Source organism: Podospora pseudocomata, assembly GCF_035222375.1.
Source record: "Podospora pseudocomata strain CBS 415.72m chromosome 1 map unlocalized CBS415.72m_1.2, whole genome shotgun sequence".
Lineage (NCBI taxonomy): Eukaryota > Fungi > Ascomycota > Sordariomycetes > Sordariales > Podosporaceae > Podospora > Podospora pseudocomata.
The window spans coordinates 520,317-535,277 of record NW_026946364.1 but is presented as its reverse complement, the minus strand read 5'-3'; the positions used below and the strand labels follow the sequence as shown (position 1 = coordinate 535,277).

General features: G+C 51.7%; 6 protein-coding genes and 1 non-coding gene across 7 annotated transcripts; 3 read left to right on the top strand and 4 right to left on the bottom strand.

Moving 5' to 3' along the window:
* Positions 1 to 2,398: 2,398 nt before the first annotated feature.
* On the top strand, positions 2,399 to 6,432 carry QC762_101600 (uncharacterized protein). Its single transcript, XM_062884544.1, has 2 exons — positions 2,399 to 5,173; positions 5,237 to 6,432. The coding sequence occupies exons 1-2, from the start codon at positions 5,026 to 5,028 to the stop codon at positions 6,316 to 6,318; spliced, it is 1,230 nt and encodes a 409-aa protein (XP_062747385.1). The 5' UTR covers positions 2,399 to 5,025; the 3' UTR covers positions 6,319 to 6,432.
* Positions 3,102 to 3,583, bottom strand: QC762_0027750 (uncharacterized protein; the record flags this gene model as incomplete). Its single annotated transcript, XM_062883176.1, has 2 exons — positions 3,102 to 3,279; positions 3,483 to 3,583. 2 exons carry the CDS (start codon positions 3,581 to 3,583, stop codon positions 3,102 to 3,104), a joined length of 279 nt encoding a protein of 92 aa, XP_062747387.1.
* QC762_101610 (uncharacterized protein) lies at positions 3,813 to 4,235 on the bottom strand (the record flags this gene model as incomplete). Its single annotated transcript, XM_062884545.1, has 1 exon — positions 3,813 to 4,235. The coding sequence occupies one exon, from the start codon at positions 4,233 to 4,235 to the stop codon at positions 3,813 to 3,815; it is 423 nt and encodes a 140-aa protein (XP_062747386.1).
* Positions 6,433 to 6,626: 194 nt separating the features above from the next.
* Positions 6,627 to 6,738, bottom strand: QC762_0027720. The gene has a single exon. It is a non-coding gene; the product is annotated as a tRNA-Leu (tRNA).
* Positions 6,739 to 7,366: 628 nt separating this feature from the next.
* QC762_101590 (uncharacterized protein) lies at positions 7,367 to 8,167 on the top strand (the record flags this gene model as incomplete). The annotated part of the gene is made up of 1 exon (XM_062884543.1): positions 7,367 to 8,167. One exon carries the CDS (start codon positions 7,367 to 7,369, stop codon positions 8,165 to 8,167), a length of 801 nt encoding a protein of 266 aa, XP_062747384.1.
* A 21-nt stretch (positions 8,168 to 8,188) lies between these two features.
* Positions 8,189 to 12,509, bottom strand: KIP1 (Kinesin-related motor protein). Its single transcript, XM_062884542.1, has 3 exons — positions 11,819 to 12,509; positions 9,600 to 11,759; positions 8,189 to 9,549 (listed from the first exon to the last, which is right to left on the bottom strand). The coding sequence occupies exons 1-3, from the start codon at positions 12,290 to 12,292 to the stop codon at positions 8,608 to 8,610; spliced, it is 3,576 nt and encodes a 1,191-aa protein (XP_062747383.1). The 5' UTR covers positions 12,293 to 12,509; the 3' UTR covers positions 8,189 to 8,607.
* A 529-nt stretch (positions 12,510 to 13,038) lies between these two features.
* QC762_101570 (uncharacterized protein) lies at positions 13,039 to 14,583 on the top strand (the record flags this gene model as incomplete). Its single annotated transcript, XM_062884541.1, has 1 exon — positions 13,039 to 14,583. The coding sequence occupies one exon, from the start codon at positions 13,039 to 13,041 to the stop codon at positions 14,581 to 14,583; it is 1,545 nt and encodes a 514-aa protein (XP_062747382.1).
* Between the last annotated feature and the right edge of the window lie 378 nt (positions 14,584 to 14,961).

Below are 14,961 nucleotides of genomic sequence, written 5' to 3'. Positions count from 1 at the left end.
GCGGACGCTTCCGTTTGCGCGCTGAAAAACGTGTCCTGCGGCTCGGCTTTCCTGCCGAATGCAGCGTCAACATCTATTTTCTGGGACTCACACAGAGGATGTATGATTGTAATAGCACGTACGATACTACCAGCCGTGTAGGAGAGGCGGTGGTGAGGGGGCGGACTATGGAGCGGGGACACCAAGCCCAAGAACAGCGCAACGATGCCCAACCGCCGGTTGACAGCTTCGGAGTCTGATGTTGAATGCCGGATTGACGACACAGTCGCCGGAGGAGCGGCCGGGTGGGTATCCATGGAGCGGCCGTCATGCGTCGGTCAGCTGCCATCGACCGCTTCTCTGATTTTCAGCGTTATTTTCTCAGCATTACGCAGCCCGTATTTCGGTATTTCACGTTATGGCACAACGAAAAGGAGTGAAAGGTACGTACAGCAGCCGTGGCTTTTCTCGGAGCAGGGGTTGCTGTATTAACGACAGGGAGTCCCTGGGCGTGATGCTGTGTTTCATTATTTCGTGGTGGTCATCGAGAACCTGGCAACCTTGAGTTACTGCCAAGCCGTGGCTGCGTCACCGCAACTTTGTGCTGCTTTTCCGGTCGCAGTACCTCCCTCGTGGCCTGAGAGACTTGACTCATGAATCCCCATACAGCCAAATTACGTGAGCGTCTGAGGGCCTCCCAGGTACCTCCGGACCCGAACAGGGTACTCGTTACTCATCTGCCCAGCATGCCAGGGGATGACCGGGACTCACAGCCCTGTCCGTGAAGCTGTTCTTGCGCATCCTGGCTTGCGAGCAATCTTGAGATTATCAGTTCGCAGCTTGCTACATAAGGGAGCCTCTGCCCTCCTCCCACCCCCAACCAAGCCCACCATCTCGAACCATCATCAGCCAACACAATCTGATCAGTTCATTATCAGAATATTGAAGCATCACAAGCTCCCTTGTCAACGACATATCTACCAGCCACTCCCACCACCAGCAACCACCACCTCACTCACCCACTCAACAACCCCTCAACACCATACAATGGCCGCCCACAACGAACAGACCTACACCATGGATTCTCAGAGACCATCTCAGCTTCCCCCCTGCCCCGGCCCTCCCCCGAGTCGCCCTCTGCCTCCTCTCCCCAAGAGGGGCTAAAGGGTTGATAGTCGATCAACTACAACTACCAACCACCACTCGAATATCAACGGTTCACAGCACATTGTTACCGCTTTCACCATGGGTCTATAGGCCTGGTCGACATCCGCTTTGAAGATTTCGACAGGCCGAACGCAATCATGTCAAGGGCATGCGAGGCTGCAAAAACGGAGCCAGCTTTCCTGTCTCCGCATTGGTTTCCGACAACAACGAATTCCACGCCTGTGAGCTGCACGCCATCATGCTTCGTGCATGATGCACCACAGCCATTCTCGACATAGCCATTTCAACCGTCTCAACCCAAAGGCTCTCGCCCTGATTGGCCTACCAGCATTTTTCTCCCAGCTACGTCAAACACTCCAGCATGCTGTGTACCATTGCCGACCTTTTTCTGGCACCACCACCACCACCACCACCACCCACCACCTTCAGTTCAGTTGCACACCACGACAGGAACTGTCTTGCCATCCTTCCACCCGAGAGCCGGCTCATTGGGAGACATCCACACCTCTTCCAACTTTCACACTTTCGCTTTATTCTAATTATCTTCGGCTTTTCGGCATCTGACGGACCACCACTCCGGGACGGATTTCAACAATTTATCATCACATTGTAATACCACCAACCACCACAGTATCGACTTTAATCAACGGGTCTTCTTTTTTTTCCCTACTGCCCACACTACCGCGACACGACATGCAAGATTTCCAATGTTACGAATGAATTTTTATCGCACAACAAACTTTGGGGACTATTAGAAGGATTTTTCTACACCACTGTACCACCACCGTCACTATGAATCAAGGGAGCATTTTGGGAAACGGCGCACATGAGTTTTTATCAATTGGTCGCCGATACCCCACAATGGAATTGGAGGAAAGGGAATGAGAAGGAGAGAGGAATTTACGATGATGGGATTCGCATCGAGCTGTTTTTTTTTTTTTTGGTTTTTTTTGGAGGAGCTTTAGTTTTCTGGTTTCGCTATTCTCATGTTCATGAATGAGAGCGACGCAAACAATGCAAGAAACTATCCATTTACCAACCCCCAATATTTTGAACAACAGATCCTATATCATGCATTTGTGCCCAATGTGTCTCCGTTCTTCATGAATCGCCAACATGGTACAACTTGTTTTTATTATCTCATCGTAATTCTGCCGCGGGTTTTATTTGACAATTTGGCGCTAACCTTTTGAGACTCCATAGATCACAGGGACCGAAGCGCAAGAAAACCACCACCACCACCCGCCCACCCACCTCATCCACAGACACATGCAAGAAGAACAGAAAGCGGAAATCCGCAAGAAGAGAGTTTCAACACCATGATCCACCCCCGATATTCATCGGCCCACGGGGCATTCAATGCATTTCTCAATCAAAACCTCATCTTGGTTCTCTGCAACTTGGCGGCCTAAATATTGCGTGGGGGTCTCAGTTGAAGAGTGGTAATTGCTACGTCTTGGTTCGTCGTTCAATCCACCACCGACCCCCTTCCCCTTCCCCTTCCGACTTCACTGAGTTTATCCAGTTTGAGAACTTGTCGAATTGAAGTTTCTCTCTCTCTGCCTCTCAATACACAGTGGAGTCATGTATGATTCTGGTGGTCCCCCCTCCCCTCTGTCACTGCAACATCGGCTTGCATCATTCTCAACTTATTATGGCGCGCATTTGGCGGCAAAAACCCCAAAAAAAAAAAAAAAAAACTGATCACATGCAACAACACTTTATTCTTTTTGGGACATGTTTCTGTTTTTTGTCAAGGTGGAACCTACCTACCTAGCCAAAAAACTTCAGGTTTGCGTGCCTGGAGTTAACTCAACTGTATGTATGGTACCGCGAGGGGGTATTGTTCATGTACATATCCCTTCCCCCAGACACACACCACTCGCTCGCGACAAAATGTTACGAGCCAAGGGCGCAAAAGCAAGTACGGAAAACGAAAAGAGAGAGCATGATACCTAACCCACAAAAGCCGCCGGTACTTCGCGCTTGGACGACGAACGCGATCTCGCAAGGTCGGGCTGTTTTCGTACAAGTGGAAGGGGTAGGGTATCATCAGGACAGTAGGGGTGATCAAGTCTAAACGGCCCTTGATCTGTGTTTTGGACTTCAATGGCATTGCCAATAGCTCCGGGACTTTTGCACGGGATTGAAAGGGCTTGAATGAAATGACATCAAAGAGGAGCTTTTCTTCCTTGAGGGCGGATACTAGTTATCGTATTAGTGAGACGGTTGGACCAAGGGAGAGAGGCTAGGAGATATCGCCAGTGCGCGATATCATATTCATGAGATGGGGACCCCATCATCGCAAGCACATGTCAAAGAGGGGCTCTTCTCACTTTTCCTCTTCCAACAACAGCTCACCCACGTGGATATGGTTTTCATCATGCAGACGAGATTGGCCATCGGACGGCGGGCATATCGGTCGATCGGGCGGCATTTGTTGTCACTGTCACCAGCGTTGCTTTCGCTGCTTCTCAAGATGAGACGACTCAGCCAACCACCATCACCACCAAAGAGGGAGGCTGTGTGTGCCTCTGCAGCAATTTCCAGGTCGGCTCGGGTTGTCTTGATCGGGTATATTTCCTACCTTCTGAATGTGATCTCCAAGGGGAGGCCACGACGACATCATCCCACACATCGTACTACTTTACTTGACTCTTCCACCCCTAAAAGTGGCTCGATGTTGAGGCCTTCAAGACCATGACCTGCATGTTTGTTAAATTATTTCGTGCAGTAGCATCCTCCGCCCAACCACCAACCCCCCGCATCCGAAGCCGAAGGGGGAGGAGCCAAGCCCAACCATCTATTTGATGCCCCGTAGGATCATCAGTCGTTGAGGGTTCAAGAGGAAGCACTTGTGAATGGAGCAGCTGATCTCGGGTAGCGGATAGATTCGGGTGGAAACGTGGCCCGCGAACGGGAACGGAGTTCGGGGTTGATATGTCGTCCTCCTGACTGAGACTGGCGACTTTTACGAGCAGACGATGATACCAAGCGCTGGTCCAAGACCCTCCAAGACTCCCCAAGACTGACCATTTTCCTGGGGGTGGTTTGTGCTCACGAGATTGAGTCTTGTCTTGATGAGGCATGGTTGAAGCTGAACGAAAATGGAAAGCGACATTGTCGAAAATGGAACTGTCCCCTTTTTGCCCCTTTTGGGAAAGGGGCGCTTCCTTCTTTAGAGGAGCGAAGTTTGGTTGCGTTCTTGTCTGTCGGAACTTTTGGGCTCGGCGGTGATCAGTGCTCAGTGGTGGTGGTGGTGGTGGTTGCCGAGGCGCAACAAAAGTGGCCAAGAAGAAGGGAATAAGAGGCTAGATCCCAGGGGTTGAAGTGGTTGGCAAGAAGGGAGATACGTCATTGACAGGTTTTTGGCAGCTGTGATTGATGCGATCTCGGGCACATGAAACTCGGTTTCTGCCGACCAGAGCCTTTGAGGTATTTTGTTTTACGGAGCTCTAGGTAGTCTGGTTTGAGGTTGATCACGCGCATCGCTTCAAGTTGACAGGAAGAAGAAGTGACAGGAACGAGATCGGAGAGGAAGTGTGGGATGCTGAAACGAGTGAAATTGGGGTTCATGCTGCTGACAATGCATCTGGTGCCGATGATCTCTCCCGGGCGGTGCTGGTGGAGTCGTTTTGGGCGCAGCGGCAGGAGCGGGAACGAAATCTTCCCCACACTCTGAATTTACGATTTCCGAAACCAAAGCCCTGGTGTTTTCTGGAAAATGTCCAGTTTATGAGGACCCTGAATGGAGGGGTAAGCTCTTATCGCCACGTGAGGACGTGCATTCTCTCAACACGCTCCAAGCTGTTGGTCATTGAGGTGCGCGACGTAAATTATTTACGACTGGTGGGTGCGTTTTTGTGAAAAATCAGTATCATGGCCCTCCAGCTTTACGTCTGGGGCCCTGCCTTCGGGCTGCCGTCCATCGATGCAGAGTGTATCGCCGCCATCGCTTATCTCGCTCAGACCACAAGTAAAGCCGATTACCAACTCATACAATCCAGCCCCTCAGCTGTACCAACCCGTATGTTTGGCCCTGCCATTCCCTCTTTTCTAGAAGCTATAACTAACTCACACAAACAAACAGACCACCTCCCCGCCCTCCACGACCCATCCACCCGAACTTGGATATCAGGCTACACCTCCATCCTCCGCCACCTCCAAACCCACCCCCCACCCTCCTTCCACGATGCCACCTTCCCACCCCCAACACCCACCATCCAAGCCGACAGCAAAGCCTACACCACATTCCTATCCGCCAACGCAACCCCCCTCATAGCCCTCTACCTCTACGTCTCCTCCGCCAACTGGGCAGCGAGCACCCGCCCAGCCTACAGCAAGATCCTGCCTATGCCGCTGCCATGGACAGAACCAGCCCAGCTCCGACAAACAATGTCTGCCCGGGCGGAACACCTAGGCATGTCATCGCTTGACACGGACGTCGAGACGGAAAAGGAAGAACAAGAAGCTGCTGCTGCGAGGAGGGCGGGGTGGATATCCATCCCGGCTAGTTTGACGAGGGGGCCGAGTACGGTTGGGGAGGTTATGACGCCGGAGGAGAAGAGGAGAATTAAGTTGGAGGGGTTGGCCAAGGATGTGCTGGATGTTATTGGGGAGGTTGAGTGGGCCAAGTTGACGATGGGGGCGAGGTGTGCTGTGTTGGGGTGGGTTAGTTTGATGATTGTTGATGAGGGGGTGCCGAGGAGGTGGTTGGCGGAGGTGACAAGGCAAAAGTATACGGGGCTGGTTGAGTTTGTGGAAGACTGTGGGAGGGAGACTTTCGGTCCTGGGCCAAGAGGATGGGAGAGTTTGCCTTGGGTCGACGAGGGGACGGAGGCACATGGTTTAGGGCTCAAGCTTTACCAGAGACTTGGGCATGGAGTTATGTATGAAGTGCCATGGATCGGAGAGGTGTGGAGAAGGTGGTGGGCTGAAAAGAGGAGGAGACTAGTGCTGGAATACAAAGGCGTCAAACAGGGGCCTAATCGGGACAGACTTGTCTTCGCAGGACTTGGGATAACAGCTCTCACAATGGGCGCTGCTATCTGGTATTGGCAGACCTTGCCACGATTCGGAGCCTTGGTACAACGATGGGATCAGCCTGTTCTCGCAGTGGGTGGCTTGGGTGCTGCTGGGGCGTTTCTCTCAAGCATGTTTGATGAACTATGAAAAAGCATATACGGCGTTCAGAGCTGAACTCGGGTTAGAAAGGTTTACAAAATGATTCCCCTCAAAGCATTTAGAAGCAACGACACACAATGTATAAGTCTCGCATGTTCTCATTGATTTGGTGTCTCGTCGAGTTGGTCTGATCTCTCATATATCCATACTTGTCATATCAAGCCCCGGCAAGCTCTCAAATCAAGACAAAAAGATGCACCATCACCACACACATCCCAGCCATGAATCAGGTTTTGCAAGAGCACATAAGTGGAGAATGCAAAAAAAGAGGCACTGGAGAATGTAGCAAAAGAGTATGATGAGAGTGGGATTCGAACCCACGCCCTTTCGGACCACGGAATCTTTGCTAGAAGATGTTGATTAAGGAAGACCTTAACGTGGCGCCTTAGACCGCTCGGCCATCTCACCGTATGATTTGTTGGAGTTGTGATGTCGTGATAGCACCTAATACTGATGACAATTGGAAGGAGCGAATGAGGGGTCCTTCCATTTTTTGCATTTCCTCCACGGGAAAACATGCGCCTTTCATGATGCTCGCGATAGAGGAAACTAAGTTGTTGAACAGATATGTGGAAACGCATTGTTCTGGGCGCGCCTTGTTGGAAAATGGCGTGCGCTTTATATCCGTGTGGCGTTATATGTCCGTTTTAACACCGTGGTGGTTATCGAAGGAAGGGGTTCAGAAGACATGTAGGAGAGGTCGAGCCCACAATTATTGGGAGCGTTGCAGCCGGAACAGGAAGGCAGGTGTGAGTCGGCCGGCCAGTGAAAGGGAAAGCTAATGATGCAATCTGCAAGACTGTTGCTCGCCGGCCCAAATCAGGTCAAGTGCCTGGACATGTACGGTGATAGTGCGGGTGTACATTGTAGGCGAGATCCTCTTGACCGGCAATAAGGTAACACATGATATCATCAACATGATGCCCATTGGCATTTTCATATAAACCTCTATCTTCCTCTGCCTCAAAGTTCAAAGTCCCCGTCATCACCCCTCCAACGCAGCGTCTCACTCTCACTATCCCCTCACTCACCCACAATGTCACCACCACCCCCCCTCACAACCTTCAAAGCCCTCTCCTTCGACTGCTACGGCACCCTCATAGACTGGGAAACCGGCCTCACCACCGACCTCACCCCCATAACCTCCCAACTCCCCCCTTCCCACCCCCTCTCCGCAACCCCCCTCTCCGCAGTCCAACGCTTCGACCACCACCAAGCCCACCTCTGGAAAACCCAGCCCACCCTCCCCTACAACCTCACCCTCTCCGAATGCTTCCGCCTCCTAGCCCGCGAGGTCAACGTCCCCTTTGACGAGTCCGACGCCCTCAACGCAGGCTCCGGACCCGGCCGCTGGTCTCCCTTCCCCGACACCATCCAAGCGCTGCAAATTCTTGCCAAGCACTACAAGCTCATCGTCCTCTCCAACGTCAACGACGACAACATCGCATCAACGATCAGCAATTCCCTGAAGGGCAAGGTGAGATTTGATGCGGTGTACACCGCGCAAAAAATCGGGAGCTACAAACCCTCCCTGCATAACTTTGAGTACCTGTTCAAACACGCCAGGGAGGAGCTGGGGGTGGATAAGGCCAAAGGGGAACTGCTCCATGTGGCGAGGAGTCTGACGGCTGATCATGTGCCTGCCAAGGAGGTCGGGTTGAGGAGCGTGTTTATCGCGAGAGGGGGGACTGATCCCAAGAACTACGGCACGGGCGGCAACCTGGAGGAGCTGTCCCGCGAGGGCAAGGTAGCCTTCGAGTGGACGTTTGAGACCTTGGGAGATTTTGCCGAAGAGGTGGAAAGACAATTTGCCGAGTTGGAAAAGGAGCAAAACTGATCAGACCAAATTTGCACAATGATGAGAGTTTAATAGAAAATATACAAAACTTCTTTCACTTTTATATGAACGAACCCGACCATCCACACCGACGTGTAACAATCCATATTTAACTCAACAAAAGGGGGTATCAGTTGCTTCGCCTTCGAGTGAAGGAAAAAAAACAGCAGCAAAAAAACCATATACAATCCTAACCCATAATGAGTAGTAGCCAACAACCAACAACAACAACAACAACAACAACAACAACAACAACAACAACAACAACAACAACAACAACTTGTCCTACTTTTCCTCCCACCCTGGCCCTTTTCACCACCGAAGACCCTCAGTAATAGCCACTATATACCTATTCACCCTCCAACTCACAATTCCTCCCAACTCCATAGAATCAAAACCAATACCACAAAAGAAAACGAAGAACGAATGGTTAACCCAAATCACCTCAACCGCGGACTCTTCCTCCTAGTCGAACTCCTCATCGCAGCCGCAGGAGGCGGAATGTTTTCCGGTCCCTGTCCCACCCCGCCCATCGGCTTCCTCGCCAGCCTCGACGACCTCGTCCTTGGCGGACCAGTAGCTGGGGGTGCCTTGAGCTTGGTAATCGTCACATCGTCGTCCCCGCCCTCCTTAACAGTCGGAAGCGACAAAACACTAGATGCCGAATCGAAAACCTGAGCGTTGGTGTTGTTGGGGGTCGTAGCGCTGGACGGCACGTTGGGGTTGACTTCTCGAAGACTTCCACCGGGAGGGATCTTGCTGGCGCTTTCCGAGAAACGGCTCGGGGAAGCTAATCCAACTGGCAGGCGGGAGGGCGTTCTGACAGCTGATGGTGGTGTGAAGCCGACGTTGGGCAGAACGCTGCTGACGGGGGCGCCTCTGCTCGGTGTTGGAGCATCGCGCATATCAGCCAACAAGGCGGCGTGGTCGGCTGTCTGAGGAAGTTCGGTTGGGTACTGGTACTGGACCTTCGGGGGAGTTGTCCCCGTCGGCTCGTACTCTTTGAACTCGGTGGCTCTGATGTCCTCTCTGAGCTCCGACAGTGGCTGAATAACCTCTTCCTCGAGGGGCGCGAGGGCGTTGTGGAATCGCTGGACATCGACTTCTATCTGCTGACCAAGATCCTCAACTCTGCCGAACGTCGCCTTACAATGTCCGGAAATGTTATCAAAGGACTGCTCAACAGTGTTGTTAAGATTTGATACGGCTTCGGAAAGGTGCTCGCTCTGCTGGGCATTGTAGGACTTGGCGCGGGTGACAAAGTCGTCGAGATCTTGCATTTGAACGTCGAGATCTTCCAACTGCTCGTCGACAACACGAACCGTCTCTGCATGTACAGATTTGGTCGTCTCCTGGATCGATGTACTGTGCTTGTTCGCAGCCTGGAAAACGTCAGTGCCAGTCCCTGATTAACTTGCAGAAAATAACATACCGTCCAGTCATCCTTAAGCATGGTCTTGAGCACATCTCTCGACTGCGCAATCTCCTCCAAAAGCTGGCTATCCTTGGCGTTCCATGCGTTCATACCCTCTCTGTAACCCGCAACGTTGCTCTTGAACGTCTTATTTGTGTCCTTGATGCTGTCCTGGATAGTAGACGCCTTATCAACCAACCGAGACTCCTGCAGCTGAGCCTGCGAGTTGATAAGCCTAGTGATCTGTGACAACAACTGTTGCCTTTCAATGGCCGCCTGTTTCCTTTCCTCCTCCAAAACCTCCTGTATCCTGTCCGACACGGACTCGTTTGACTCAACAATCGTCTGCGTTGCTGCCTCCAGTTCTTGTCTGAGCCTATCAGACTCTACCTTTTGAGCACTGATATTCCCCAAAAGCTCTTCAAATATCCCCTTGAATTCCTTTCCAAGAGAGCTGTAAGACGTGTGGAGCTGGTTGTGGAAGGTGCTCAGCTCGCTAAGGACATCTCCAGCAATCTTCTCCGCAGCACCAGCAATGGCTTGGAGGCTTTCACCAACCCTTTGCTTCACATTGTCTCGTACAACCTTGATCTCCTCGAGTACTGAATCCATCTCCTCCTTGGATTGCTGTTTCCTTTCCAACAGATGTTGCTTGGATTCGGTGAACAAAGCCAGGTTTTCGTCAAGAAAGTTTTGTGTGCTTGTCAGCTTTTCAAGCTCTTCCTGGACAAAATCATGCATACGGCCGGAAATATTCGAAATGTGGTCCTCCTGCCCTTTTCGGAACTGCACGATGCGACTTTCCACCATCTCCGTGATATCCGTGACGTGAGCTTGTGCTATGCCCCATGTTTCCCGGTTGAAATCATGAAGATCCGACTTTCGTTGGTTCTTTGCATGCAAGCCATCGACGTCATTAACCGTCCTCCCAAGATAGTTGAGGAGCTCGTTGCTAACAACTGTCAACCGCTGTTCGGTTGCCTGGTGTGCTTTTCGAATATGTGTCTCCTCCGCCAGTCCCTTCCTGGTAGCCGCCAACACTATCTCGGTCTGCTCCAGGACGCCCTTGGTATCGTCCAATTGTCCCAGTGTTCCCTCGTGGTCCTTCTTCAGTCCCACGAAGCTCGATGTCAGGGAAAACAGCTCCTGCACCTTGTTGCGCAGGTTGTTTTCCAAAGTCTCTATCTTGGCAGCTTGCTCCTCCGTTAAGATTCTGCGAGACTCGTTCTGCACTGTCAATTCTTCGTACGCATCGTTCGATAGATAGACACCGTTTCGTTGACGGGTGGCGATGAGCTCGCCTTTCAACCGTTCAATCTCGGTGGTAAAGTCTCGCAACAGTGTCTTTTTGTTGATCAACGCATTGAGCTGTGGTTTGTTTCGGATATTCTTTGCTCTGAACGCATAATCCAGTGTTGATATCGTTTCTTCAAGGTTGACCTTTGCTGGCGATATTGTGGCAATAATGCATGTCTTTGTCCGTCCACCTAGCGAGTCTTGCAGTAGACGAGTGAGCTTCGACTCTCTGTATGGGATATGAGGGCTTCGATCGACCAGGGCGTTGATTACTCGCCCAAGGGTAAGCAGACTCTTGTTGATAAGTCCCGCCTCAGCAGCGCGCTTGTTCTCTGCTCCGGATCGTTGAATATTCTCGCTACCAGCCAGATCGACCAGATTCAGCTTGCCTGCCATCAAGTAATCGTCTCCATTCTCGCCCGTTTGACGCTTGGCATATAGAGTGATCGTAAACACGGTATGACTTCTGCTGCTGAGATCGTTGCACTTTGTGGCTGCCACCTGGCGCTTCAAACTACCCTCCTGGAGCCATTTGAGACCGTCCGTCGCACTCAAGATATGCCTTTCCTCCATTCCCTGAACCATCGTGGTCGAGTGGCCCTTCTTCGAGTTATCGTCGTAAATCTTGAGCTTGGTGCTCTCATCGGTACCGAGCAGATCCCGTAGTTCTTCGTTGTACAGCTCGATGAAGGAGCAGCGCACACAATGGTCCTTCTCCTCCAGCTCGAGCTTAGCGAACAGGGCTTGAAGTACTCGGGGAATGATGCCTGCATTATCAGACAGCATGCCCATCGTTTCCGTCATGTCGCCTGACATCGTGTACGTCTTGCCGGTGCCCGTCTGCCCGTAGGCAAAAATTGTGCAGTTATAGCCAGACATCATCTGCGCATCGTGGTATCATGGTCAGCGGATATCTCCGGCGCGTTACTGACACTCCTTACCTCGTCCAAAATCGGCTTCACCACATCCTCAAACACCATAACCTGATCGGCCGCCTGCGAGAAAACATGATCGAAATTGTATGTCTTGTTGCTGACCGCGTTTGGACCCATTGACAGTTCAACAATTTTCCCTCTTGTCGCTTCCGTTCCAACGACCACAGCGCTATTTTCCTTGACCTCCCGCTCATTGCGCCCTCGGCACCGCACGACAACGTTGATGTTGGTAGCCTCTCCATCGTCGGGGTCGAAATCGCGTTCTTTGCGCTTAGCGCCTGCCGTGGCTGTCGTTGCTACCGACATCAGCGACTCGGTTGGTGAGGATGGTCGTTGAAGTCGCGACATCGCTGAAGACGCGTGTCGCATTACGCCTGGTCTAGCTCCTCCTCGAGTTGCTGGTGGCCGTATGCTCGATCGACTGGCAGCGCCTCCGGCCCTCGAGGGTGGAGGCGCCATCGAGGTATTTCGGCGCTCCATGGGAAGGAGCCGGGTATCGTGCTGCTTGTTCTCGTGTGTTTGTTTAGTCGCGTGTTGGTGTGACGGGAAAAGAAAAGCCTGGATATCATTAAAAAACCACAAAAACTAAAAGCCACCCTGAACTCCAAGACAGGGTCTCAACAGTGATGAGCCTTGGTGCCTCTTTGCTGCGGGACAGGGTGTGGTCTGTGGCTCGTCCACGTCGCTGCTGCCATTGCAAAAATGGCATGTCCCGAAGTGGGGACCTGGACCGGGGTTGGAGGGCGCGATCGTAAACAACTCTGCAGGCCAAGAAGCTATTGCTGCAGCAACCAATTCGGCTTACTTCTCCGCCAAGTGACAGTTGCGGATTGGACCCCACCTGCCCCCCTCTATCGCTCGTTATCGTTCGCTATCCTTATCTGTCTGCCGGGATGACGTACCGCTGGAGCGGTCCCCTACACCGTCCGTCCCATGTGAGCACTGAGCTCCAGCGCGACTGCCTCGTGATCCCGCCAGCTGCTCAGTGGCTGCAAGCAAAGTTTTACAATATTCCAGTGCCTTTGTCACGAGTGATCCAGTTATCTTAAATTGTCTCTTGCGTCGCATCGACATATCTTTTGGAACTTGTCTTGGTTACGAAGTACTCTTTCCATCAAGTACGGCGCTCGAGTCCTCGTCTTCCCTACGAGGTTAGGCGTCTGCTTTTTGCACCAGCATCATTCATCAATACTTCTGGCGTTAATCCGCTGCTAAAGCTATTCGCAATGTCGTCGTCCCTCTTCTCCGCCCAGTTGTATCCGGGGCGGGCCCTTGGATTTCTTGTCCTCGGGGCCTCACTCCATGACATATTGACACGAATCAAAGCCGAACCACAACGTTTCCCCAAGATCGACTTGATCTACGATTCAAAAATTCCAGTTACAAAGGAAACCATCGTTGGCTTGCCGGCCAACGGTCTCCGGTTGCAATTTGACGGGCCAGAACAACGACTCCGATTAATCGAAGTCATCGACTTTACGAAAAACCACATATTCTTCAAGCCAGCAAATGATAAAGAGCGAGACCTTGTCCGGCCACCGAGCGATCTCCCCGCGGCCGACAGCATACCCGAACCAACATTCCGACACATTTACCAACGCTTCTTGGGCCCTACTTATGGTGGAGAGTTTGTGAAGAAGCCTGGAAATGCTGGATTGTACATCCTCTCGTACCCGGGCGTGGGTTTCGTCTTTCCCATGAAAAAGACCCAGTATTCGCCAAATAAGGATGTTGTCTCTTTGCTGTCATCCACGGCGGTTCCCCAATCCATGGCCATCTTCAGTGGTGACTCGTGGGCACAGGCTCGCAAGACAATGTGGACAGAAGTGCTCCCAAGCATCAAGACTTTCACCCCTCTAAACAAGGGTAAAGATGTCTGCCCCGATGAGGTGTCGCTTGTGAAACTTCACGGTGGTGGTAAAGTACAACTCTTTCGGAAATGGACCAACAACTCGTTCTGGATATTCTTCGGTGAGACTACCCCTCAGGAACTAGTAGCCGAACTGGGGCCCCCAGATGCTATATATCGCAAGAATGACCAGCGCATGTACATCCATAAGTTGAGGACAGAAAGCAACGCAGCCGGGAGACCAAACGGCAAGGATCTCAAGGACGACATGACGGATACGGACCAGTCATCTCTGAACCACTCTGACGGCTATCAATCCAACGAGGAGGAGGAGGAGGTTGTCGAGGACGAAGCTGTTAATGTAGCAGGGGAGTGTTTCTACAATTACTTTTACCTTGGGTTTGATATCCTGGTTTCAACGCCCACAGAGCCGTCAGAGACTCCCCCTTCGTCAAGCGGCAAGTCACTACCTGGACCACTTGTCAGATCCACAAACCCTCACCGACAGGTGGCAACCAAGCTGATCTTGCACGGCAACGTGCCGGGTTCCTATCCGTTCAACCGGCACCGTCGGTGTAGGTGGGAGATTGCCTATCTTGCCAAGGGAGATGACGATGACAAGGTGCCAAACTCGGAGACATACTTTCCAGATCTGGAGAAGAAGTTGAAGGAGGAGTGGAAGTCGATGTATGCCTCGGAGAGCGAAGCCCAGCAGAAGCAGAGGGGTATGGTCCTGAACCGCGGCTGGGGTGATTCGCCGGGCAGCAGTATAGAGATGCTGGGCGGGTGGGAAGAACCCGGGGCCGGTATGGGTAAGAAGTTTGAGGGGGGCGAGGACTCTACGACAACACTGTATGGGTACCCGGGCTTGGTGTTTGAGGTGTTGAGAAGTGGATTTGTGAGTGCTGTTACCGTCTTTTAATGGCGCCTTTTTCTCCTTCCCCCCTAAGAGCTCGAACCATGGAAAGGCGTTTGGGGCAGCGAATGATGTTCAGCTTTGAGGAGGTAGATATCCTGGGTTTTGTCGGATAGTTGGGTTCGGTGTGTTTACACAGTTAGCAGGAGACTTATGCCAACACTTGCTGTTTACCTGCCGATATATTGGTGGTCAGCGCTAAATAAATCTTTTTGTAGACCTAGGTTGTGGACAGAAACATAGAGACAGTGATACAAAATAAAAACCTGCAAGATGACCATAAATACATATTGACCATCTTCAACGGCTTATTAAAAATATAATGGCTTGTTGATCATTTTTAAAGCCTTATAAGCTATATTTAACGACCTTTTTGTTTTTCTT